At 43.1% G+C, this 27,936-nt stretch overlaps 2 protein-coding genes across 5 annotated transcripts in view; both read left to right on the top strand.

Moving 5' to 3' along the window:
• The first annotated feature begins 427 nt into the window (after window positions 1-427).
• hmgcs1 (3-hydroxy-3-methylglutaryl-CoA synthase 1 (soluble)) lies at window positions 428-8,280 on the top strand. Of its 2 annotated transcripts, XM_062554937.1 has the most exons (11): window positions 1,329-1,347; window positions 3,131-3,224; window positions 4,463-4,920; window positions 5,133-5,258; window positions 5,597-5,761; window positions 6,050-6,218; window positions 6,430-6,600; window positions 6,804-6,910; window positions 7,155-7,280; window positions 7,459-7,616; window positions 7,918-8,280. In XM_062554937.1, exons 2-11 carry the CDS (start codon window positions 3,214-3,216, stop codon window positions 8,005-8,007), a joined length of 1,581 nt encoding a protein of 526 aa, XP_062410921.1. In that variant the 5' UTR covers window positions 1,329-1,347; window positions 3,131-3,213; the 3' UTR covers window positions 8,008-8,280. The 2 variants fall into 2 exon arrangements, with proteins under 2 accessions (XP_062410922.1, XP_062410921.1); XM_062554938.1 differs by lacking the exons at window positions 1,329-1,347; window positions 3,131-3,224 and adding an exon at window positions 428-582.
• A 2,959-nt stretch (window positions 8,281-11,239) lies between these two features.
• The window catches only part of tln1 (talin 1), an 88,370-nt gene continuing 71,673 nt past the window's right edge, over window positions 11,240-27,936 (top strand). For 2 of the 3 annotated variants that reach the window (XM_062553504.1, XM_062553503.1), the window contains exon 1: window positions 11,243-11,411. The gene's annotated coding sequence lies outside the window, so the exon portion shown is untranslated. Of the gene's footprint in view, window positions 11,412-27,936 lie in introns of all 3 variants that reach the window. The other variant, XM_062553505.1, reaches the window with a different exon arrangement.

Below are 27,936 nucleotides of genomic sequence, written 5' to 3'. Positions count from 1 at the left end.
TAGAACAGATAACACAGACATGCAATAGGCCTACCATCACAATTGAACAGCCTCTCGCTCAAATTTCTTCCTACATTTCTTTTAACATCAAAAAGTTAAAATCACTGTCCATGTAGCCTAGGCTAAAAGAAGTTGTGATGATTCTGAATGATGAACTTGAAAGTCCAGCCTCTGGTTGTCAAGGAGACAGACCAGGGCTTCCTCGAGCTCAAGTGGCTCCCACAGCTCTCACTACATGGCCAGGAGTCAGACGTCTTTCCTGATTGGTTTCTCTTCTCTCACCATATACCGTCATTCACTCACACCATTGAACCACAGAGACTATCGCGTTAGCTGGTCATGCCTCTGCTGGGTGATGATTGGCTGAAATACTCAGAGGGCGGGAAAAATGTAAACTTCAGAACTTTTCTCGGTTGCGATTGGTCGTGAATGATGCGTCTGGTCAAACAGAACCCGGCGCACAGGTACAGCGCTCATGAAATATATAAATAGATGCTCACCGTTCTTCTGAATATTATAGATGCCAAGCTTCATTAATCGATAAGCCACATAGGATTTCTTTGAAGTAATCTTTTGATCAAGGTGAGTGATGCATAGGCCATTTCATTATAATTAAACCTAACGATGCGGTCAATTTGTAACACTGTAAAGCTTCTATGTGTAGACTACAATTTATGCCATTAACTTGTCCTAACTTTTCAAACTAATTATTAGGGAATCATCACTAAGTCATTGTCAAATGGGAAACTTCATAGTTTTGTTTTACTAAATGATTTATAGAATATCTATTTAATACATTGTTGTACACAATGTATTTAGCCTATATTGTCTTCATAACTGCATAGAATACTATAGCCTACTCAACCTGCACTTCGTTAGGCTATTGCATGCTTCTTTTGCACTTCTGGTTGAATGTCAACGTCATTTTATGTACTCTACCTGTAGGCTACTCTGCTAAATGACAATAACGTTTAATCTAATTTAATCAAATGAATCATGGTAACCTTTTGAGGTTATTTTATAACTGCTTCAAAAACTTGTAGAACTGATTGAAGCTTCTCTGAAAGGTAGCGCGCCAACCCAACGCAAATGTAAAAATTGTATGCTAAATGATAACTGTGCGCATAACCTGGCAACAGTGTTGCATTAGGCTACATGCTTTCAAATAGCAATGCAAAGTGTCTCAATCTTTTACTGTGTATGGTTCTCAATGCGTTGACGAAACAGATAAACGGCACCGTAAATGTATCAAAACGAATGTATCAAAATGTAGCAAAACAAGTCTATGGTCCTTCCTATGAGGAATTTGAACGGAAGAGGTAGTGGTACGTCTGCTAATTTGTCCGGTGTTACCAGATATACCGTTTCTGAGATTCTGAGTTTCTATGGGTGGAGTCGGGTGGAGTTTAGCGTGAATATTTATAAACGGAGGTTGTCGAGCGCGCGCGCCTAGACACCCAGTCATGGCGCGTGAATCAAAGGAAACTAGGAATGTTGGCAGAGATAAGTTAGAAGACAACAGCATGCTTTAATCTGTTTTTGAATGTTGGTATGGGGTTGTGCTAAAACATGACCGTTTCGACGATCACTGGTGGTATAGTAAGTTAGATTAGCCAATGCAATTTCGCGTATGTTGTGTTCTTGTGTATCTCACTAGCCTATCAAATTGTCATTTAAGTTCGCTTGTTTTATGTAACGTAAATGTCAGTGGGACATCGTGGGCTATCGCTGTTGTCTTTAAAGTGTCAGTAGGCTTCACCATCTGTTTTGTGTGATGTTCCAAGTGAGTTTCAAGCTTTGGTATGCATGGCCTACACAAACATGCTATAGTTAAAAAGAAAGAAAGACTTGTGCTGTACACTAATTGGTACAATAACTTCAGTAATAAAATTTGTTTTGTACAATCATGTTGTTATTGTTAGGGGAGCAGTTGAATATTCCCCTATTTTTGAATTTCGCCAGTGGGGATCAATAAAACAGGCTATCTATCTATCTATCTATCTATCTATCTATCTATCTATCTATGACCATGCACTCATATTGGTTATGTTAAGTAAAGTTAGGCCTTAGCCTACCGCTCTGATGAAAACATGTTTACCAGCACTCACCAAGACCCCACTCCACTCTTTCAAGCGATAAATGAATTTCTCCATGGGCGTTATTTCTCCAAATCCTTGTCTGTTCATTGCCAGACAGGCTGTAGCTATGCTGTTGTATGCTATGAATTTACATGTTTGACCTTACCAGACCAAGAACTGCTGTTCCACTATTCCCTATGAATATTTGCCTAACTTGGCTAGACTCTATCTTACAATGTAACCTTAGAATTGTTAGTTGGGCACTGAAAAGTATAAACATCTGATAGACAGGGCACCTAATTTCTGAAAGCTGATTACCCAGACTTTATTTTTTAAATATTATCCTTGCACACATGATAGGCTACTTTGGTATGATGAAATAGTTTTTTAAAGCATAACTTTTCATGAACTTTTATTGAGTTAATAGGCCTACTGATGTAAAGCCCATGTCTTGAAGATATAATGTGATAATGTGCTATTTTCCCAAGTCTGCACACAAACACAAGTGTGCAAGGAACACGAATGGAAACATGATAACAGGCTTAGACTTGTGTTGGTATACAGTGAGTCAATCTGATGCCAAGTCACTGTCACCACAGAAGCACACAGGCTGGGCTACAATCAAAACGATTTAAAAAAAAAAAAAAAGGCTAGGACTACCATCACAGCATAGCCTACAGGTGTAGGCTACAATAGCTAATATTCTACATAGTCAAGCGACGTCAGATATAGATACAGATTTATATGATTTTGTCTGACATGACGTTTTGCTTGAGTGGCTGCAACACAATCAGAACATCGAGGTTAATTGCATAATTTCCCCGACCACGAAATGGTCATGTTTCCTTCTTAACCCATGACAACATCCAAAAACGTGTTAAATCACCGTAGTCTTTTAACGACTGCCAACATTTTCAGTTCCCTTTGATTCACGCTTCAGTAGGCCTATTCGTGTTTAGGGGCGTGCATGTGCCACAATCTCATAAATATTCACGCTAAACTCCACCCGTGGAAACTCAGAATCTCAGAAACGGTATATCTGGTAACACCGGCTCCATGGGCGTCATCCGAAATTGACCTTATGATCTCGTAGAAAAGGACTTTCCCTCTGGCTGACAGTTAACTAGAACGCTATATGATCGCAAGGTAAGGAGATGGAGTCTTTTCGAATCGCACGACAAATGCTGTAACTGGAGGCTAGTAGTTCGGTGTTTCAGCGGTATTCACAGATTAACCCGGCTATTTAGCAAGCTAGCAAAGAGGGGATACCTGGTTTAGCCAGCTAACGGCTAATGTGACCAGGTATTTCTGTAGCTCTCGTTGTTGATCAAACTTCAGCAAATGATTAACTTTACTTTTCAGCGGTGGTTCAAGCAAAGCCCGTTGTTATTATAGCACAGCTGATGGGACTAATCTGTTTTTATAGATGTTAAATGTTATACGTGAAATCGTTTGCCTGTCTTCATTCTTAACGTTAACATTATCATTTGGTCTAAGCTTGGTTCATGTAAACGCTAACGTCAGTAAATCTGGGAAATATTTCAAATGAACTTGGATAGCTTGCTAAATAGCTATTCAACGAGATATATTTGCAGTGTTGTTGTTGTTGTTGTTGTCGTTGTTAGCTTACGTTATAAACTCAAGTTCAAGTGTCAAAACCTATAATATTTGCAGGCACGTTAATGCCAGCAGGAAGAATCACTATGGAAAAATCTGGTGATTCGACTGTTATTTTAGCTTACAGTGCTTCAGCTAGTTATATAGTTTGGATACACAGTTAGCTGGGTGAGTTGGATAAGGCTAATGTCACATTCCTTTCCATTGCTAGTGTGTGGTAACATCGGCCCGCTTAGCTAGCTAACGGCGTCAGGTGTTTGGTCAATAAGGTCACATTCTGTCGGTCAAAATCATTAACGTTATTCTACCAACCAAAATATATATACAATTATATATATATTAGTAATGCAAAGACGTGAAATTTGCACGGTAGACTTATTTGCTTACATTGGTCACTGTGTGCTGAATAAGGTCATAGGGCAACAGTCACCATCTGCATGCCCTTTACCCTATTTACCACACAGATCCTATTATGGGGTAGCAGTGAGCGCACTCGTATGTTAAGAGGAATGGGCATGTGCGGTAAATGCACTGAAGTCTCACCTTAATTGTTCTCATGAAACGGATTTAATGGCGCATACGCTCAGTAGTCCTGCGAGATCCTTCAGACGCGTCTGTTCTTTGTGCGTCAAGAATCATCTGTCACTCTTTGGTTTAAATGGATTGAATATTCTTTTCTATCGTGTCTTTCTTTTTTGCCATGATATACAGTTCCAGACAGTTGAAGTTCATTTTCTCAGTTTTGAATAAACCAATTGTCCTGACAGGTCTAAAAGGATGCCTGGATCTGTCCCTGCAAATGGTGAGGCCACCTGGCCTAAAGATGTGGGCATCATCGCCCTGGAGATCTACATCCCCTCGCAATATGTGGAGCAGTCAGAGCTGGAGCAGTTTGACGGCGTCTCCGCGGGCAAGTACACCATCGGCCTGGGCCAGGCGCGGATGGGCTTCTGCTCCGATCGCGAGGACATCAACTCCCTTTGCATGACGGTGGTCCAGAGGCTGATGGAGAGGAACTGCCTGTCCTACGACTCCATAGGCCGCCTCGAAGTGGGCACGGAGACCCTCATCGACAAGTCCAAGTCGGTGAAGTCGGTCCTCATGCAGCTGTTCGAGGAGTCTGGAAACACAGACGTGGAGGGCATCGACACCACAAACGCATGTTATGGGGGTACGGCAGCCCTGTTCAACGCTGTCAACTGGGTGGAGTCCAGCTCCTGGGATGGTAAGAGTGCCCCTCGCCCCCCTCTGTTTTTTGACAGATGGCATTGGACCTGTTTGTATTGTAAATGTGAAACCATGTAAAGTCTCAAATTTGCATAATGACCGTCAATGTTTACTTTTTATTTCAGTGTTGTTAGCAATCAGTGGTTATTTTGCATATGAAATTATCTGCAAATGTATGATAGAGCTGCTTTCTTTTTCTTGGCAACGTAGGCCGCTATGCCCTGGTTGTGGCAGGAGACATTGCAGTCTATGCCACTGGCGGTGCCAGACCTACAGGTGGCGCCGGAGCCGTGGCCATGCTTGTGGGCCCCAATGCCCCGCTGGCATTTGACAGAGGTAAAGACTACACATGTTTGTGTTTAGACTCTCTTCAAATTAATACGGTATGCCACTGATGTGTCTTAAAAATGCCAGACATTCTGGTAACATCAATACAAAAGTCACTGGACTAACTATCTATAGCTGTATAGTAACCACCACACTGAAGGGAATGGGTGGAATGTAAAAATCATGCCAAAAATAAACCCCAAGAAGGCTGAGTCACAGATGTGACAGGCCGTTCATGATTCTTGGGAGCATTCCAGGGTCGTGTTTTGACTGATAAGGGCACTGTGTATGCCAAAGCAGAGCTGATGTGTCTACACATTGTTTTGACGACGCCTGTACCCATGCAGGTCTGCGGGGGACACACATGCAGCACGCCTACGACTTCTACAAGCCAGATATGGTGTCCGAATACCCGGTGGTGGACGGCAAGCTCTCCATACAGTGTTACCTGAGCGCGTTGGACCGGTGCTACGGTGTATACCGCAACAAGATTCACGCCCAGTGGCAGAGAGGTGGGTCACTGTGCCGTGGATTATAGCCTCTCGGGCATTATTGATCTGTAAGCAGTTGAAGAGGGATTACTATGGGATGTATATCCCCACGGTATTCTTAGAATATGGCCACAACCATTCACTTCACCTTGTGAAAGTGAAAGCTTCCTCAAAGCCTATGGCCAGCATGATTACAAGACTCACATATAGCGACTGACAAACCAGCTAATAAACTATGTGAACTGTTTTTTTTTACTTTGTGGTTGCTGTTTATTTATTAAATATTTTGTAACTGTTTTTTATTTTTAGAGGGTGTCGACAAGCGCCTCAGCCTGGAGGATTTCGACTACATGGTCTTCCACTCCCCCTACTGCAAGCTGGTGCAGAAGTCATTGGCACGTCTCCTCCTCAACGACTTCCTGTCCCACCCTAATCCCAACACTGAAAGTGGCTTATACAGTGGCCTGGAGGCTTTTAGGTCAGTGCATCCAAGCCTGACCGCTAATCCTGTTTTGTGCTTATCAATGCAAAGGGCTCCCAGTTGGGTGCTAATTGATTTACTGTATACGTGTAGGTTGTAATGCCTAAATGAACTAAATAAATGAGCGTGCCACATTTTACACACAAGACGACCTAATCCCAGACTTTGATAGCACAGCATCTAATGTTAGCGTTTGATTGTCTTAAAGGGATGTGAAAGCAGAGGACACTTACTTTGACCGGGATGTGGAGAAAGCTTTCCTTAAAGCGAGTGGGGAGATGTTTGAGCAGAAGACCAAGGACTCTCTGCTGGTGTCCAACCAGAATGGCAACATGTACACCCCCTCTGTGTACGGCTGCCTAGCCTCTGTCCTTGCCCAGTAAGTTTTGCAGCAACTGCGGCTACATCAGATTGAACTTTGCTATTAGGCAGAGTATAGGAACTAAACCAATGAGGTGTCCATATTTATGTCCGCACAGTATCGACTGAATCCTATGTCATGATCGTTCACTCGGACTTTCTTTATTCTTGTGTGGCATGGTATTTCGGTTCTTGATTGTTCCTCTCCTTTTGTCTCATCAGGAGGACGCCTCAGCAGCTGGCTGGCCAGAAAATTGGGGCATTCTCGTATGGCTCTGGGTTCGCTGCCACGCTCTACTCCATTCGAGTGACACAGGATGCCACACCTGGTACGCACGCACACGCACACACACACACACACACACGACACACTCTGACATATTTAGTTGAGTGTCTATAAGTAAACTTTAAAACATTTCACATGACTTTCTGCATATTTCCAATAAATTTCTTATAGCAAAAGTAAAATCTGCATTCAGTCCCTTTACTTTGGTACTTCTGACCTCCCTGCTATTCTGTCTGAGTATGGCACCATGCCAAGCTTAACTCTTGCTCTCCATTTCTTAACCCCAGGGTCAGCACTGGATAAGCTGGTGGCCAGCTTGAGTGACCTTCAGGCCAGACTGGACTCCAGGAAAAAAGTGTCTCCCGCTGTCTTTGCTGATATCATGAAACTGAGAGAGGACACTCACCACTTAGGTGCTTATTTTCGACTGTTTATTTAGCAGACCAATCTGGCTGAAACCAATTTGTATAACACAACGTGTAGCCTTAGGTCGCTCATAAGCGTGCACACGGAACTGTACCATCACTGTTGCAGTTTCACAGACTGTTTTCCGATTTTCTGACCGTTGTCTTTTCTCCTTACCCACCCCAGCAAGCTACACACCCCAGGGTTCGGTGGATGAGCTGTTCCCGGGTACCTGGTACTTGACACACGTGGACGAGAAGCACCGCAGGCAGTACTCCAGACGCTCCCAGAGCGACGACACGCCCCTGGAAGCAGGCCTGGTCAACTCCACAACAAAAACAGAGGTAGCCTCACTAGACTGCGTCCCAATTGGTAGAGCTTGTTAATCACAGTACTGCAGCACAGAGCACAGACCAGATAGACTGATAATATTTCTGTCAGAATTATATATATATGCAAGTTGTAATCTGCTTTATATTAGAATTTCATAAGCGGCAAGTTATCTGTGTATATTCATACAAGATAGATATTGTACATAATATGTTCCTCCTTCGAGGTATACTAGCTGTGTTTGCACACACCAGAGGATGAATCATTTTAATAATTTCATCCTTTTTAAATCCTTCCTCTCTTTTTGTTTTCCAGCATATCCCCAGCCCGGCGAAAAAGGTGCCCCGTATTCCTGCCTCCAACGCTGGCCCTGGCCTCGTCACCATTAGCAACGGGGATCACTGATATGACCTCTAAGAGGTATCAAAATGGCAACGGTTATGGAAGAGGGAAACAGAAAAGGACCCGAAAGCAACTTTTTCTGACCAAATCCTTGCCGTATCAATAACTACTGTGTAACACATGACTTGTTTTTTCATCCCAGCTTGATCACTCAAAATTTATTTTGCCATCATCACTATGCTTTATGTTTTTGTCTTATATTTGATTTTTGTGTGTTTGTTTTATTTGTTTCCTGTTTATGTCTGTTTTTTTTTTTTAAGATAACACTCATAGGACTGGTCTGAGTATATTATGGACATGGGGGAAACTTGCAGTCCCCACCACCCATAACATGTAGGTGTGTGTCTAACCTGACACTCGTAGGCACAGCAATGACTTCACAAACCCAGAGCTGCTTTGTTCTCCCGGCGTCCATGCTTGCATTACGCTCAGCGTCTTACCGTGGGCATGACCTTAGGGGCAGGGATTTCCCTCCTTAGGCCCAAACAGGAAGTAGAGCCTCCTGGATTAAGGACTGAGGGTTTTTACAGGGAGCCGGAAGGGACAAAAAGGGATGGCGGTCTTGTCCATTTATGTTTATTTTACAGGTATGAAATGCTGCTGCCTCCTCCTCCTCCTTCTCCTTCTCCACATGTTGGAACCACTTAGTGGCTGGACAACCTTAACACACCTGCACAGTTGATGGTTTTCCAAATACCTCATTTAGCAAAGGAATGGGTAGTTAGAGTGACTGTGCATGTTGTTGTCTGCTGCAACCACTGTGACCAGCGGAATAAGAGACCTATGCAGACTGTTCAGTCATGGGCACTTAACAGAAATTTAAGTTTGAGTATGTTGGTCTGCGTACGTGGTCCAATTAAGGAATGGTACAGTACAGTTAGTATGTGTAAGCACACATTATTTGAATGAGTTAATATTTAATGCATTTGAATATTCCTCCGAAGGAGAGGATAAACATTTTTTTTTCCTTAATTTGGAATAGTATTAATTATTTAACTATATAAACTAAAAAAAAAAAAAAAGAAATCCAGCGATTTTGCTGGCATTGAACCAATAGAGGAAATTTTATAATGAAAAAGTAATGAAAGAATGGAAAAAAACAGTATATTATGAAATACAATAGTTGTGTTGGATTGCATAGGGAGTAAATAAACTTGCCTCCCACCGATGCTGTGTAGTAGTCATGGTCTGTATTATGATTATATGATTCAAAAATGTTCTTTTTACAACTTCGCTAAAGTGAAATGTCATTGAGAGAGGGAAAGAACTCCTTAACTGTGGGTGCCTCTCATTCGTCTTTTTATACATCCTCCCTTCCTTCCTCGGTCCTCGTTCCCTAGATAAAGAATGATGGGGCGGCAAGTCGGCAACGATGGGATAGTCTATCTGATGTTAGTTATAGATCAGTGGGAACGAGCCTGGAGGACCGAGCATCGAGGAGAGAGGTTGAGAGGCACCTTGTGTCTAGTGTTCAACTTTGCTTTTTCTGTGCCAAACTAAGAGGAAGCGGAACATACTAACACAAGCATGCAGGCATGCATGCAGACAGACACCCTCAGTGTTCGTTCATGGTCGCACCTGCAAATAGGTTTGAGAGGAGCTGCCTAACACTTCACAGTTCTTCTGGAAATGTTTTTACACACACACACACACACACACACAAACACACACATTCACAGAGAGTTGCCTTTTGGTGTTAGTTGGGAAGTAGCAGTAGAAGTAACCAAGCTATTTGTCTGTCATGTAAATCAAGACTTAGGGCCTTATTTTACAAGGGCTAGCAGAAAGGGAAAGTGTGTGTGCGCGTGCATGTGTAAATGCGTAAAGGAAGGCAGGTTAGCTGTATGTTAGTGTTGAGTTTGTTAAAAGTTCCATACCATGGGGAAACCCTGTATAGACAATGCTGTGGACTCGCTGGTCCTATTATTGACAGTTATTGCATTTTCTCAATGAAATATCTGATGCAGAAATGTACGTTTTGGGTTTAACCTTGAGGACACATGTGGACACTGCAGAATGTTCAAGTTTCAAGAAGCCTTATTCAAAAGTATGCTCACAGCTTCAAAGAGTTATATTCTGCATAATGCTAAAAAGATTTATTTGAATCTTTTTTGGTTCCCAGAGTCGCCTCAGAGGCTCTTACTCAAAATGGCAAATGTTTACAAGCTGTTTCTCTCAGATCAGTTAATTTTTTTGAGTGATGTACAGAACTAACTGTAAAATTATTTATATTTTGTAGATAATAAAATAAATGAATTGTCAGATCAAGTATAACTTTTGTAGAAAATTAAACATGTACACCATTGTATGTAGGAATGTTTGAACAGATGAAATTTAAAAATAAATATCTGTCCATTTAAATAATGGTGATTGAGCTTGTGTGTGTGTGTTCAATGGTAGCCGTGAGTGTTTAATGGTAGTGGTGACTCTGCAAAACCACCAGTAGGTGGAGCAATGACTACACGCGTATTTTTTGTAGTCTGCGCTTTCATGGCCTACTAAATGGAAGCACGCACAACATTAAAACAAAGTAGAAACCTCTGATCAGAAAATACATGATGAAAAGTTTGACATGTAGACCTCACAAGATTAGAATTTTACACAGCTTGAAGTAGACAAGAGTGCCTTTATTTATGCGTTTTGTCTTAATGATCACTCGTGCGTGTTGGCCAAATTTGGCTTAGTTGTGAGAAACGTTTCGTTTGTGTATTTCGAAAGGGTCGATCATAGTTGTCAACTTCAAGACATTTCCTCATAAAAGGGACATTCATATCGCACCACCATTTTATTCATGTAGTCAAACATGTAATTGCAGTCTAATGCCAAAAGATGGCAGCTTTTGAGAGCACCGCCTACTGTCACAAGAAATAAAAGTAACTGTTCTTGCACAGTGCACTCTTGCAAGGCTGAAATCTTACCAGAATATTTCAGTTGCTGTATTCCAATACTATCATTACCTCAAAATGATACTTCTGCTTATAGACAGTCATTCTAGGCTTAAAGTCTGTTATGGCCTAGCCTGTGTTCCTTGTGCAAAATAAAATGCCTGTAGGCTATAGAAATAACTTTTCTTTAATGATGAATGCTTTTTATCAATTAATCTCTACGTATATGTACAGGCACTGACACTGACTCTGACTCACTGGTGGAAAATAAAATCTATAACTAGTTGTCTACATTCCCCCCTCCCAACGCCCCGCGCCGCATCATAGTTCAGTGGGCTCGGACTCGGAAGGGTGGAGTTTCAACGCCGCCTCGGAGGACCGGAGCAGGGAGGGAGCAAAGAAGTCAGAATTTGACATTTACCAGCCATTCGGAACCTAATTTTCAGCTGGGGGAAAGGGATTGTAATCTCCGAAAACTGTTCTCCGAAAACGGCTAGGAACTGTAGGTAGAGGACGGACGAGGTAAGCAAAATGTTCATTTGTTTGCGCACTCAGTCGTAGGCTACCCCTCATAAGAAAACTTTGCTGGTAAGGGCGTTCTGCCCGAGGCATTGACTCTGACTCTGCCGTTCTAACTTTAGGGGGGGAAAACGTGAAATAGGTTAAATATGTTAAATGTATGTGGATGCAACGTTACTTGTTTGAGGAACTGCTGTGGGCGAAGTAGCATCTGGAGTCTGCTGTCTTGGAAAGCGGAGTTCCTCATCTAGTCAACTTTTTCCACATAGTAAATCCTGCCTGATAATGACAGTAAATCGCATATTTCTGTAAAAACTTGTTATAATTAGAAGTAACCTACGATTTATTTAACGTGGTTGGATAGTTTGCTTTGCTGAAGCTGTTGACGGTGTCAGTATTTTATGCTGAAAACTACAGCATGGCCTACAATTTCGTGAGGTCTTGGGTAGGCTCTGCGTCAGAGAAAACGTAGCATAGTTCAGTGCGACTACGTGAGCAATGTGAGTGTCTCAACTTCCTCTGAAAAGTTTTAGGTGAATTCTTTACGATTCTCTTCCAATTTAGCCAGTAGCCTAGGTGTGTTTGTGGTTGAACTACATGTCCGAGATTTATCGTGAAGTTACGGGTAGGGAGGAGAATCGTTATCAACTTAACTCAACCGTCTATTTCTGTATGTAAATCGAACATGTTTAGCCTAGTACTTCCTTTACTCAACAGCAACAGAAGGTCTGTATAACAAGAGCTGCCACAATTGTAACCATATAAAGAGAAACTTTTAATCCTGGCGTCACAGGTTTTGACTTTGTTTCTGTGTTTTTGTCACATATAGAGTAATATGATTTGCATATTTTTTTGGAAATGCCCATTAAAGGCCCATCTCAGTTTAAACCATGCAAGTCCATGCTTAGAGATCATACTTTTTATTCGTTCTACCACAACCCATCTGTCCTATAACTGTTGTACTAAATGCTTCTTTACATTGTGTGGTCACCTCCAGTTGGCCAACATGTTATGCCAGAGAAACGGGCCCTCAGGGTGTGAATTGCAACACTAGCATGGCCCGGGGTGTGGTGCACATCCCTCTCCGAGGCATTAAGAAGCGATAAGTTGTGTTTTGTCGCCGCGGGCAATATGTATTTCTGGGTCAGGTACCAGTTACTCATTAAACACTACAGAACAGTGACTTTGCATAGCCTAATCAGTGCTCGCTTTAACAAAGTAGCCAACAAAATGCTGGTCTGAGGTCTGTTTTATTGTTTCCTTTAGACTTAGGAGTTACCTGAGGTGTGTTGAATATTGCATTAACTTACATATATTTGGGGGTGATAGGCTGTGTAGTGGTTAAGGACCTGGGCTAGCTGCAGTAGCCTGAAAGGTGCGCTTCCACAGTGTGCCCTGCAGGGCTCTTAAGAGAAAGTTGCTTTGGGGGACAATGTAATCCCTTGTAATATAGCTGACATATGTAAGTCACTTTTGGACAACAGTGTCTGCTAAATGAATAGATGTCAATGTAAATATTTGGTTTTTAGTTCAAATTGAATTACATTCTTTGTATTCTCTTTTGTTGTGAGTGGTGACACTATGTTCGCATGTGACAAGCGTCTTCTTAACACACATCTATTACCTGAATAAAACACACACTGCCTGAATAGGTAATAGGATACGGTTGCAAATTCTATGATTAAGGTACATTGCTTTCTGTTTGTACTGTCATTCAACACATTTCATGACACAGCAATTACATACACATGCACACACACACATACACACACACCACCACAAACCCACATACATTGCCGTGTTGGAGGTCACTTATGGCAGTGTTTTTGGGTCTCATCCCGCCTGAGGGCTTTTTTCGAGGGCGCTTGGAAGACTATTCAGTTCAATTATGTCTTCTCTGCATTGGAAATCACATCTGTGCAGACTGTTCACTGCTCAGTTGTCATAGACTTTGCCAAGGCTCAGCACGAGTCATTGCCATGAAATGCAAGTCTAGTCCTGGTGGGCAGTGCTCTATCGACCTGCTATTGTGGAAAGGGGCGATGCTAACAGGTAAACATTATTTGGTATTTGGTGCTTTCCTGTTCGTTGCTATTGTAGGGTCAAGTAGATGCAGGGAATTGCATTTTTCTCTTACCAGCTGACTTGTAGAGCGCCTCATACTTTTGATAAGAGATTACATAACAGTGTAGGCTATCTTCGCGATGTTCTATCTTCTGTGTTTTATGTGTGTGCATCATTCTGGTCCGTTTCTATCTTGTGATATAGCATGTCATATATTTAGTGCTGTATTGATTATTGCTGATGCCCCATATGTCATTAGTCATTACTGCTGGGAGAGTACACTTCCAATAATATCTCTTCCCCCTGCAGACATGTACCACACAATGCCCAGCATCATAGAAAAACAACAAAACAACAATATCAACAACCAAAACATACCACTAATTGCCAGTTTTGTTAGTGTTGAATTACATTTGTAGCGAAAACATTCATGCCAAAGCATCATCATTGATGCTATTAGACAAACCGTACTAATGTTTTACCTCTCTACTTTATTACTGAACTAATAATTTGGCAATTACTTCACTACAGCTGCAGAATTACTATAGCCCCACCCACTAAAGTGTGTGTGTGTGTGTGTCTGTGTGTGTGTGTGGTCTGCACAGACAACTTATGAGATATGCAAAAAATTCAGTGTAGCATAATGTTTTGTTATGGGTGTGTGAGTACAAGCTGATATGGATTTACTGTGGTGTGAAGGCACTTGGCGTGAAAGACTTTGCCCTTGACTTGGCTACAAGGAGTAACTACTGAGAGACACTACTGCGCTTTTATGATGGTGCCCAGTCAAGCTGGCAAACAGAAGTGCACCAGCCTTCGCCCCCCTCCCCCCCCCATATCCCCCACCCCATACTACCCTCCTTCTTCAGTCGCCCCCGTCTGGTGCAACAAGGTTGCCATTGATGGCACACTGTGTTGTATTGTAGTGGGCTGGGAGGTGAATGAAGGCCTCCTTTGTCTGCGAGCGAGTCTGGGTGCTGCTGCTGCTGCTGCTGCAGGACCCGACCGACTCCTTACGAGACGAGAGGTAAAGGGCAGGAGACCCTGGTGATTTACTGCCCTCACTGGTGGTGGTGGTGGTAGAGAGGAGGGGTTGAGGTCGGGGAAGTCAGGATTCACTGGCCTTTGTAGTGTGACATAATTGATGCAGTGCTCATGAGGAGACATCACAGCACATGAAAAGTCATGCACGTTATAATTCTTTTGTTCTTTCCTGACTAGTTTGGCAGCTCCTAAATTGTGTTCCTTGACATTGTCCTGTAGAAATGTGATGTGTACATAATGTAAACATAAGAGACAGAGGGATGTTGATGTGGCTGTCAGGTGGAACAATCACAGAGAGGAAAGGTGATGGATTTTTTTGACGTAATACATTTGTGACCTCAAGTTCTCTCTGAAGGGTAGATGACCCATACTGTCGTCCTTGTGACACCCAGGAAAGGGTTCACAATCTTTCAGCACTCAAGACAGCCAGCATCAAACAAATTCTTGATCTTCCTCCTGTCCCCATGGCATGCTGGGGCATGAATGATGATTGGTGGCCAGTGTCCCAACCAAGACATGGCATGAATTTATGGCACTACGATTGGCTAATCTGACATCTGACATACTGTCCATCGTGAAAGGTCAAAATATCATGTAGTCTGATCCCCGGCCTCTCCTTTCCTCTCCCTCTCTCCTCTAGACACACACACACACACACACACACTCTAATGCTAATGGCCTGATGGTCTACCTGTGTTTGCTCTAAAGGTTTTAGGCCGCCCCTTCCCATGGAAAGGCCGTTAGGATTGGAGACATGACTCTGGCCTTTGAAGTACTTCCAGCAGCTGGGAGCTAATGCCAGTCATAATATTTTGCACTTTTACTTTTTGAAGTTGACCTTTCCCGATGGGTCTGCCAGTTGAGACTAGTCGTACTGCAGGTTTCGCACGTTGATGTTTTCATGAAAAACAAAAGACGCGCCTAAGGAACGAAACGGGAAGAAAAGGATATTTCCCAAATGTGATTTCTTACAATCCGAGCCTTTGTTGTTTTTGAAAATTCTTTTAGCATTTCAGGTGCTGGAAACGAGCGCTTTGAGTAACTGCTAGCACTAACTCATTTGAGGTTGTCTCTTTGGCTAGAGGCTGCCAAAAAAACTTAACAGAGCTGGATCTTTCATTGCAATCACGCAAAGCTTTTTTAATGCTAGAAGAAGCCAAAGTCTTGGAGGCCGAACTGAAAGACAGCAAGGAAAGAGGATGTTGTGTGTAATGTCTAGAGGATGGGCTTTTTTTGAAACTGGAAACTGATTGCTTTCTCACCGACTCCTGACCTGCATGGTTCCCTTTCTGCGGATGTTCTGTTGTCACAGTAACACAGTGTCCCAGCCACCTCCCTGCCGTTCCACTGTGATCGCTAGTGGCCATTTTTACATTAACCTGGGACCACACATATTACCACAAGTGATACATTTCATGTGTTTTTTTGTTTTTTTCTTCCAAAATTGTTCTCTCGTATTTCTCAACTGAGGTCATTATGGCTTCGTTTCCCCCTGCGTTTTTGCACCAGCGGAATTCATCTTTTTTTTTTTTCTGCTCCATCACATGTATCGCCTACATGAAAGCACCGAGCATGTGAAAGCCATCTCATTTTCCAGTCAGTCGGTTGGCCTTATCATTTGATGTGAGCTTCGAGCACATGATCCTGTTTTCCATGATCTACAATGCAGCATTATTACAACACTGTTGTCTCACTTGACTGGAAACAGCTGATCGTATTGTTCCTCCCCACAGCACTGCAGGACTGATATAGTCAGGCTAATCAGGGCACTATCTTGTGTGCCAGAGACATTGTGGTAATGTCAGCGTGAGTGAGTCTTTGAATGTGTGTGTGTGTGTGTTATGTTTGTTTATGTTTGTTTATATAGTATGAAGTTTTACAGGGTGATTTTCAGTCTCTCAACAGTCCAAAGAGCACAGGACTGCAAGCCATGGTGGATGGATGGATGGATGCATGGATGGATGAAGGGAAATGGATGGATGACTAACAGAAAGTTCTGCTTGGCTCATCAGTTATAAAAATATAAACTTCTTTCATCATCGGTGCCTCCGTCACAGTTCATTCAGACAGTCATTGAAAAAGCTCGATCCTAATTTAGACACTTTCATTCCTCACATGTTTCAGTTGATGACTCAGCAGCACCCTGTCTTTCATCCGTACGCCAACCTTATCAGACCTTTTTTTGTATATGTTTGGGCAAAGTGTGTTATTAAACTATATATGGCCAGAACGTTAACTGTTGAGGATATGTAGGCTACGGGGATAGGTTTCACCGTGTCCTAAGTAGCGGTGGCGTCCCACATGTATTTTTACACGGTAAGTACACAGTGGGCCTGGACGTAAAGTGTTTTTGGATGTATGAAGAGAGGAAAAAAGAAAGACACAGAAACAGAAGGGAAGAGCGAAAAGAGAAGGACAGAAACCGCCACAGGATGTTTTCTCTGGACCGGCGTTATGGGTGCCCCTTAAGAGAGGTCACTGGGTGTGTCTCTGACCTCAACAATGGTGAGAAACTATAAGGAGCATCTCGTGCACAACAGCAGACTTTAAAGGGACACTTCATCATTCCCTCAGTTTGCCTTGAGATGGGAGAAATACGGATTCCAATGTTGGACTTCCTGCTTTCAATGATGTAAAAAACATAATTTTACATCATTGAAAGCAGGAAGTCCTATTCATGGGTTTCATTGAAGTCCGTATTTCTCCCATCTCAAGGCAAACTGAGGGAATGATGCACGACCATTCAAAAACTTGACTGGTTTTCTAAAGATACAAAGCTTAATGCTAATCGGTGAAGTGTCCCTTTAAGTATCTCAGTAGACCTCTGTTCTCTTTCTCCATAAAAGAAAACTGCCACGACTGTGTCTGTTTGCAATCAGTATTGATAATCAGAGGTCAGGTTGCAACACATGCATCATTCTGAATCCGAGCAGATTAATTTCGATACAAACCATCAATCAATCGTCTATTTATCTTGCTGTTTGCCAGGACCACATCGCCAGCATTTGCCGTCTGTGTGCTCTCATATCACGCACTCTCTCGCCCTAGTATGGTAGAAGGGGTTTGAGCTGAAAGTCTGGAGGCCCCTGGAGCAGCAGTTGGATTTATGCGAGCACCGTGCATGTCCTGGCCCAGCCGCATTCCCATTTAGGAGATCTGGACGTGTGGTTTGTCTCAAGGTGCAGCAAGCAGGCAGGCCGCCCTCTCTTCGCAGCGTGTTTGCAAGCCAGCCATATTTGGTCAAAGCGCCACGCCAATGTTATTACTGTGGCGCAAGAAATCATTTGTTTTGGGAGTGCGGACGGATTCCCTTGCCATGTAATAGGCTCAAAATGTGTAAAAGCTAATCAAGGTCAGTTGGCTTTAGATCATCCGTGTGATACTACAACCGGACCTGCTGTTGTAGAGGGATCTAATGTGATTCACATCAGTGAGTGGAAGCATGTTTGATATTTTATATATGAACAGGATGGGTGTGTGTGTGTCTGTTTGTTTGTGTGTGTGTGTGTTAACATAGAGCACAGTAGTTGGACGTTTATTTTCAGGAGCGTTGTCTGCACTCTGTAGTCTGTACTTTTTATTTCAAGCTCCAATATGGGGAAGTGTGGAGAACATGCCTAACTAAATCAGCATTTTCCTCTCATTCAGTTCAAAATTGTAGCCTTTGCTGTAAATGCCATGATGAAGGTTTCATAGATTGGATTGGATTGGATTTTTCAGAAATTGAATAGTTTCCAGTGTAATAAGAGTAAGACATATACTATACCAATACCATAAGCATAAACATAGAAGTTGTGGTGGCAGGAAAGAGACTTTTTTATTTGATATAAATGAAATTCTCCAAAGCAATAAGCAGACAGTTTTCCCACTAGTAACAGAGTTATGGCCTTGAACTCCCTCGCCACCTCCTTCACTATATGCTAATGCTTTTCCCGTGGTTTGTGCCATCCTTGCCTCTTCACATATCCCCCGAGAGCGTCAGCCACCGTCCTACCTCATCTCTCCCAAGTGATGGTTTACACGAAGCAACACTACCAAAGATACACAAAAGGCATTCCTCGCCTGTGTTTGGCCAGGAGCTTATGCTCCATGTAGGATTTCTGGCATTGCTGGGCAGTTGTGTCATTGCTACAGTTGGAATCGAGCCTCACTGAGTCAGTCTAAGCACTGCCCCCCTGAAACATTTGAGACCCAAGTATGAACAGAGTTGCTGGCCAAACCCAATATTTGTAGCAATTCTAGTAGTTCAGTTTAGCGTTTAAAAGGGAAAAACATGAGCTGGTCACCACAGTATTTGGAAAGAATGAGTTGGATATTACTGCAAAGTCTTGAAGAACAACTCAAGTTATAGTCTTTGTAAATACCGCCCTTCTAGTCATAGTCCTCTGACTCACTGCTGTCTTACTCATAGTAAATGTCAGTTTAGTACTGTTCTTAATATGGTAGTAACTTGTCAAGGACTGGCGTGATGAAGCTCGTAGTACATACTGTACAGTACCAAGACCATTCTACAAAGATCCCATCCGCTCAACCCTCTCTGGTACCAATACACCAGTCAGTGTTTGAGCCGTTTCCCTCACCAAACTTATTTTGCCTTACAAGGAGCTGTCCTTGTTTCAAGAGAGATGAATTCCAAAAACGTTTTGAGTGAAAGTGAAATATTATGGCCCAGTCTAAGATAAGCAATTTTGTTTGCAAGCAGTGTTCTGAGGAACTGAAGGACTGCAACAACAGATATGTTCACTTTGAAATACTCCCCTGGAATTGTTTATAATGGGAAGAGCTCCGATAGGGTTGTTTTTTTTGATGGCTCTTTTTCAGCTTAATTGAAGCGCAGGTTTTGCTTTTACCCTGACTTGTTTCGGCTGTCACTAAAATGCCATTCTGTTTATACACAGTCCAGCTTTGAATAGATTTTCTGTGTGAGCCAATGGTAATTCTTGTTCTTGCCCTTGACCCACATTGAGCAATAGCAAGCAACACACATTTACTGGTGGTGTCACCGACGATAATTGAGCACGCTTTAATTTGAGGTATTTGGCCTGTGAAGAAGCAGCTGCTCGTCAAGCGTTAGCACAGAGCTCGAGGCTGTAATTTTGAAAGCTGTTTTGATGATGTGAAAATGTCGGAACTCTCCACTTCCTCCTTTGAGACGGGTATGAACAAACAGTCAGGGATCCTTTTCTCCCCCTCCTCTCTCATTCTTCTGGTCTCTTCTAATCTCTCTCTCCCAGTCTGTCTCTCTCTTCCCGCTCTGTCCATCTGTTGTGGCATGTATATCCTGCCATTATTCATGCAGCCCTCAATTGCTTTGCACTTTTCTGTCCTCGCTGGTATCAAGCAGATACTTCCTCAAAGAAGTACTGCAAATAGCAGGTATCAGTGTGAGCGGAAAGATGGGGGACAGTAAATTATCCTCAGTTAGGCTCTTCCCCTTTATATATTGCTGGCATTTGCCCTCAGGATTTGAGCACTGTAGTGTTACACCACCTCTGCAACAGCAGCCCTGTCAGCACAAGACTGCTGCCTCTTACTGTCACGGAGCCGACACTTTTTTTGTGAAAGACGCTGTACAAGGTCTTAACAAGACAGAGTCAGGTCTGATGATCGTTTGTTTTTTCTGCCCTACAAGCTCAGAGCAGAGTTCTTGTTAAAACTGGTATGTTGCCGAGTCCGCAAACTTCATTGTCACAGTAGATGTTGTTGCAGGGTCCTCCTCATTCAGGATCCTTGTTTATTTTTTCTGTGATTCAGGACATGGTTCAATTCCAGTCGGTTTACATTCAGACCAATCACATCTACGCCATGGACTAGTGTCAGCATTTTAAGGTTTGGAATGTGCTGTGATCGTTAGAACTGACCTCAAAATAGCAGTGTTTTATATCAGTCAAGTTTATAGTTCCCCCTGCACAGTAAGCAAAAGTGAATGTAGTTTGTCAGTGTCATTATGTCAGTCATTATCTCCTTTTTTTCCCCATTTGGCCATTGAGTTAGCATGAGTTTTTTGGAACCACCTTATTAATGAACTTCACAGAGGTTGGAGACAGCCCTTGTGTGTGGGCTACGAAGGTGGACTCAATTAGTTTAGTGCCATGGCTCTCTTTTTACACATGAAAACCAAGGAAGAATGACAACATGTCACAGTGTAATTGGATTAATGTCTAAATAGCCAGTGCCATTCATGCTATAGTGCAACGCTTCCCTCTGACTGCCATTCTCAGCGTGTGGTAAAAGAGCCCCATTGTTGCAGCTGACCATGGCTTTGTTGCGATGAAATGAACCAATTTCCCCATAGGGAGCCATCATTATTAATCTCTGTCAGTGTGGTCTGTTTGGCGAGGCTCTTATGATAACTAATACTAGAGAAAAAGCAGTCGGCTTTCTCTGCCTAATCGCATTAGCGGCAACATCACAATGTGATGCTAAATGAAAAGCTCAGCCAAATATTCTACATTAATCATTTAAAAATAATGGTCAAATATGACATAAAACACAAAAATGGAAATTCTTTTTTAAACATCAAACAGATGTATAATTGAAGTGTTGGTTATAGCCACCTTCTAGGCAAAGTTGCACACATGTTTTTCCCAGCGCAATTACTTGGGTGGGTTTTACTCTTTAGTAATTCTTTGAATTCTTCAGAGGCCCGGTCACTCTACCCAAGCATGCCAGATCTGTAACTCCGGGGCCCGAGACCCACAATGTAAACACTGCGCTGCTTGGCTGGCATCCTATCAGTTTGGCTCCACCATTTCAAAAAGAAACTTTTTGGATACTCCTCCCTGGCAAGGAAACCTACACCCCAAAGCCTCAGACTTATGCAAGAGTTTGATTTCCTTTATATGAAAACATATGATATATAGTCTATGCATGCATATGTAAGCTATATATATTTATACTCTAATTCATTGAATTACTTTAATTAACGCTCATCCATCATACCATCAGTTGTTGTTCCATAGGAACTTGTGCAACTAGGAACTATGCAACTGGTTTTCTTGATGGTCCCTCACATCCTCCCTCTGTAGTTGTACAGTAATTAAAGTTCTCTACTGAGGTCCCTCTGGCCCTAAGCCTTTAGGGAGTGTGAGACGAGTGTGTTCCTCTGGGTCGTCCCTACGGCCCTGTGAAGGAGACGCGCCGGCCCTCCCTCTCAACCTCGCTGGCCAAAGGTCCATGGAGAATCACTGAGGAATTCTGAAAGAATGCGGGACAGAATTCCACAAGGGAGCTGAAGCTTGGGAAGTAGTGTGTGTGTGTGTGTGTGTGTGTGTGTGTGTGTGTGTGTGTGTGTGTGTGTGTGTGTGTGTGTGTATGTGTGTGTGTGTATGTTTACTTCCTTGCTATACACTTTCACTGCAGCAAATTCAACAGATCTGGGTCTGCTTTAAAGGGATATTCCGCCATTTTTGGAAATACGCTCATTTTCCACCTCCCCTCGAGCAAAACAATCGATATTTACCTTGTTCCCGTTCATCCAGCCATTCTGTGAGTCTGGCGATACAACTTTTAGCTTCAGCCTAGCATAGATCACTGAATCGGATTAGACCATTAGCTTCTCGCCTGCTAGCTTGATGTTTAAAAGTGACTAAGAATTCTGATAATTTTCCCATTTAAAACGTGTCTCCTCTCAAGTTAGAAAGTGCAATAAGACCAACTGAAAATGAAACCTGGCGTTTTTCTAGGCTGATTTGACATGGAACTACACTCTCATCTGGCGTAATAATCAAGGCAACTTGCAAACGTACCATAGGCGCAGTGATATCGTACGCAGCATCTGAAAATAGTCCCCATAGACATCAAGCAGTAGTAGTGCCAGTAGCTGCAAGTTGCCTTGATTATTACGCCAGATGAGAGTGTAGTTCCATGTCAAATCAGCCTAGAAAAACGGCAGGGTTCATTTTCAGTTGGTCTTATTGCACTTTCTAACTTGAGAGGACACACGTTTTAAATGGGAAAATTACCAGAAATATTAGTCACTTTTAAACATGAAGCTAGCAGGCGAGAAGCTAATGGTCTAATCCGATTCAATGATCTATGCTAGGCTGAAGCTAAAAGTTGTATCGCCAGACTCACAGAATGGCTGGATGAACGGGAACAAGGTAAATATCGATTGTTTTGCTCGAGGGAAGGTGGAAAATGAGCGTATTTCCACAAATGGCGGAATATCCCTTTAAGGGCCTTGTTGGCCTTTGAAAATTATTTAATTTATCGATGTGTTGTTGGTTATTTTAATGGCAGTTTGATTTGTGGAAATTTAGCTTCAAATCACAGGAAATTTTAGAGCAGGGAACCTTCTCGTTTGAACAACAACACGTCAGTTGAAACTCAAAAGATCTAGCTGCCAAGCTTCATTGTTGATGAACTGCCACCTGAATAGATGGTGAAGCTCAGTTTTGCGTAGTTGCTTGAAAATGCAGAGCATGCGTCCAAGACATCACTCTTCTCAACAGCCTTCCCTCAGCTGAACTGGACTACCTCCCATATTCAACATAGACAAGCCCACTTTTCTTTGGTCTTCAGCTGATTACTGTGCTATGTATGGCAGACACCCTGCATCCTACATTTGAATGTGTGCAGAGAGAAAGAGATTAAAGCCGTGGATTTATCCGGCAGATCAAGCAGATGTTTGAGGACTATTGCTTACATTCCCTTGTGTTAAAGCCATCAAAGCCCCGTCAGATCCGCCGTCAGCAGGAGATTGGGGGGGAAGCAGACTGGAGTGGGCTTGGTGGGCTTCACACTGGAGCGGCGAAAGTCACAGTTTAATGGTGCTGAGCCTGGGACTGGAGCTGAGAACAACATATGGGTCTTGTGCGTGCACCAGGAGATCGAAAAAAAAAAAGGGAAAAAAGAAAGCCTCCTTTACCCAGATACCGCTTGCGGTCATGCACTGCAGCTGGGTTAGTGGAGTGAACATGGAGAAGCTGTTGGGGGGAGATTAAATGCGTGACGCTTCTTTGTAGTGGCTGTTTTATGGTGCGTGTATGCATAGAGAATTCACTAATGATTCTTGTGTGGACTTCCTACTGTGAAGTAGATCACTGAAAATGTGAGATAAATGCTATGAAGTTTAACAGTTTGGATTTTGGCCCAAATCCAGAGCTCTTAACGGATCTCAAATGTACAGATGTTTGCTCGAGGTAAACCTTGAGGATACCTGTCCATATCCACAGTTTGTGTTGTGTAGCGTTAACCCAGTTGGACCTCCCCGGCCCGTCCCATATTTTCAATGTGCACATATTTGTTACAACAGATAGGACAGACGAAAAGACGCCAGTCTTGTGTGTTTTGTAAATACACAGAAACTAGCCCCATGACTTCCATGTGGTGGAGCCTGATGAATGAATGGTGGCGCTTCTCCCGATGTGATGGCAACATTCTGCTCCTCTGGCCCGCAGAGATAAAGTCGTATTAATAATCGCATTGTCGTGTGGGCCAGCGTCGTCCTGCCTCGGCGAGCTGATTGCGATGGAGTTCGGTTAGATAGGCTCCTTGGGGGGACATGCGATGACACAGCCTGTGGTCAGAGATAGACGAGGGCGGGAGGTCAAGTGATGCAAACCTGCCCTCCCTCGAATGCTGTCCTTCAGTGGCCAGTATAGGTCAAGGAAATGACTAGACTGAGCCGGGAAAGCAAAGAGGGGAGATTAGGACTGGCTGATTGTCAAGTGGACGGCCTGTTTAGGCATCATCAGGACCATGGTTGTAATTGCAGTGACTGGCAGGATGTGTGTGCTTGTGTCTGTCTGTGTGAGTCTGTGTCTGTGTGTCAGAGAAGGCTGTGTTGCTTATCTTACAGGAAAAATGTCACACTGCTGCTACATTAAGGACCATATTGGACCATGTGTGCAGGGTGGCAACACAAAATGTGTTGGATGTAGCTGTAGCTAGAAACAATGATGGATTCAAAAACATTTACTAGTTCATGTGAATGATAATATGGGACCCTTTAGAAGATATCTGGTTTCAGGGAATCTGTAAAGATGAACCAGAATCATGCTAGACACAGATGTTCACAGGAAAAGAAAGATTTAAAGTGTTACTGGACACCATCCCCTCATCTTTGCCACATTGACTTGGCCTTGCTGTTGTGTCTCAAGATGGATTTTAGTGTTTCCCACATATTTTAGGTGTTTGCAGTTGAGCCAAAGCAAACAGACCACAGTGTTATGGTACCGTCTCAAACATTGATGTGCAAAAAGTAACAATAACTGTGTGAATTTCTCACCAGCACACAATTAACACACAACTTGGACCCAGCTGGTGGAAGAAATCATTTGTGTCATTTGATATCTACAAGCTGCAAATTCAAAGGAAAAGTACTTTCCCATTTTAACAGCAGAGTTCATCCAAACCAATGACCAGTATCTCTTACACTTTCACACTTCACATCCAGCTAATGCATTGGCCCAGGATCCGCACTGCATTATCACGAAGCATTATCTCTGTGGAGGAGATTTTCTGGAGACATTCATGCAGTCAGAAACACAGATTTTAATTAGTCTCCGGATTTGGCCTCAGACCGATGTTCGCCATCCTTCTATCCCAGACTGAGAGCTAAGCCACCCCATTTCTCAACCGCATGGCCGACGTTGTTTACAAGGATTTGTGTAATCTCTGGCAGAAAGCGCAGACATGTACTGGCGGCTTGTATGCAAAAGTCTTGCTGTCAAGAAGTTTTACCGTCTGCAACCGTGCAACTTCCATACATCATCCATCAAAGAAACACCCATGCCTCCTGCTTTTAAACAGAATGCCCTACATGCTGCCTGTTGACCTTGACCAATGAAATCATACAGGTCATCGAATACAAATCATGCTGTCATTATATGAAGGCCCATATTGATTGGTGGATCCACTGAGGCAAAATGTTGTAAAGCAGAGCAGAGCAGCTCCAGACTTGTTTCCATGCCCATTGTGTAACTTGACAATTGAGTAATTTGAAACTGTCATAATATACAGTACGTTTCTCTTGAACAGTGTTTTTTTTTTAAGCAATAGACCCTGGTTTAGGACCTGCAAAGTTATATTAAGGCAAATTCATTTTGATGCTACACGGGAGAATGAAGTCTCTAACATTGGCAATGTCCACCTGGAACGCCTTGAATTGAACTCTGTAACGTTGTTGTCAAGGGTAGGAGCATGATCCTTTTTGTCAGTTTACCGAGTTGGGTACCCCCAGTAGGGCTAAATGCCAAAAAGGGAAAATCCTTTATTTTATCATCTAAAAACATGCGCTTGTACTTTGCAATATGCTTGACCTGTTTCTTAAGGTAAAATATGCACTTGACCACGTCACATTGTTTACTAGGACACACTTGCATATTTCACATTGCGGCTTGACCTTGTGGTATCTTTCTCTCTCTCTTTTTTTTTATTTTTTTTTTATTCTTTTTCGCTCTTGGACTTTGCTGTGTGGGAGAGCAGAGCTTGTTTTTGGGAGGAGCGACTGACTGTCCGGCTGCATTGGGCTGTGTCAGTGAGACATGGGCTATTATGATCCACTGGCAGAGAGCCCGCTGTCCACTCGGGGAGTGGCGGCCGCCCGGCCGCCGTCAGAGGTTCCTCTTAGCGACCGTACGAAAACACCACCATCTTCTCATGCCCCAGATCAGTTATTTGAACACTTGCATAGTAGTGCCTCTGCATGGCAAGAAATCTGACAAATGAGTCATTTTTCCACGACTCGGAAGAAAGAATCACGAGCGGAAAAGCTTGACACTCCCTTTTCTGCTGAGCTGCAGTCGAATGTGGGAACGCCGGACGGCGGAGATGGTGAACTGGCCTAATTGGGTGCGGAGGCTTCAGCTTGATGGAGATGTACAGTACAGCATCTCGGTGTCCTGACTGCCATGGGGTGGTGCACTGGTGACTCATCATGGTGTGACCTGAAACCTCGAGGCAACCGACCACGCTCTGGTCCGGCTATTCGGACCGCTGTCAATCCATATAATGTGCAATGACTTTGAAAATGACTTTTTTTTCTTTTTTTAAAGGCAAATATTTGACCTTTTCAGCTACTGATCTCCGACTACCCTCCTCTTCATCATTTTTTCCATCTGTGTTTGTAATGAATACCCTGCTTTGACATTAATGTTTTCCCCCCCTTCCAATTTTTCCCTTCAATATTTGCTTTAAAGATTAATGTTTCTCATTAACCGGCTTGAACAGCTGGAATCATACTTTAGTTCCATGGTGAAGGTCATTCATTAACTTCTGCTTAGCAGTACAATAACAATATTGCAGCAATTTATAAGGAAAATACTCAGGGAGACAGTGTCCTTAAAGGGAGACAGGTGCAGAGTGAAAACGTCAGCATATTAAATGAGGGCTGATACACCACCATGTTTTGGTGTGGGTTTGTCATGTGTGTGTGTGTTTGGGATGGGGATGGGGGGGGGGGGGGGTGATGTCTATCTCATGACCCCAGGATGACCCCTTGTAAGCGGAATGCTGCTGCCTTCCGTGAAGTGATTTAAGGCGGTGCTGAATTTAGCAGCTGGTTGGTTGTCCGTCCAGCCAGGCAGGAGCTCCTAGTACAGGAAATAAGTCATCCAGCCCTCCCCTCCCTGTGTATCATATCAGGGAAGACTTGGCCACCCTCCCGCTCACGTCAGGTCAAACCTTACAACCGTCGGATGGTGGCCAAGACTGTTTACTTACTTTCTGTGTCGTCATGGAACTTTTTATATCTATAACTAGCCAAGGCAGTAGTTGGCTAATGTTGGCATTTGATGTTCTACTGGTAGGCAAAGCAAGAGAAGGCAAGTTTATTTATATAGTGCATTGCTTACGTATGGGTTATTCAATGTGAATTACACAAGCAGTAGCAAAGAATAATAAATCATTGTAAATAAATGCATGGATGTTCAGATGGTGTGTAGACATCCACATCAAAGAACACACAGAAATGATCATATGAGGCCAAGTCCTTAACAGTTATACTGTATTGACATTGAAACCCTTTGTGATGGGATAGTCAAACTTTGCAAATGGCCGACAACAGTTCACCTACTCTTCAACCAAAGATCCTTGATCACTGACTACTCCACTTCAACTCTTTCTGCCTCAACTCTTCAAGAAAAACTTAAGCCAAATGTTTTGGAGCTCTGTTAATAGACAGTAGTAAAATCTGAGGAAAACACTTTTGCGAGGCAAAAAGGAAACAGTTTTTTTTTCATGCAGAAACAGTACTGTTGTCACGAGCTCCAGAAGTGGCAGAGCACGCTGCTTGGCCTGCTGGAAGTGAAAAGTAGGGTTCAGCTCCTCACATTAGGCCCAGGCGTCTTCAGAGGCCCCCTACTAATGGGGGCTAATGCGCCTGCTTGGCCCCGCGGGGGCTTGGCGTGCAGCGCTGTGCATGTTGATTACAGCATCAGCTCCCCTCTTCCTGCCTAATTAGCTGCTCGCATGCTGC

Source organism: Sardina pilchardus, chromosome 14 (assembly GCF_963854185.1).
Source record: "Sardina pilchardus chromosome 14, fSarPil1.1, whole genome shotgun sequence".
Classification (NCBI taxonomy): domain Eukaryota; kingdom Metazoa; phylum Chordata; class Actinopteri; order Clupeiformes; family Clupeidae; genus Sardina; species Sardina pilchardus.
This window is presented reverse-complemented; position numbering and strand designations above follow the sequence as displayed.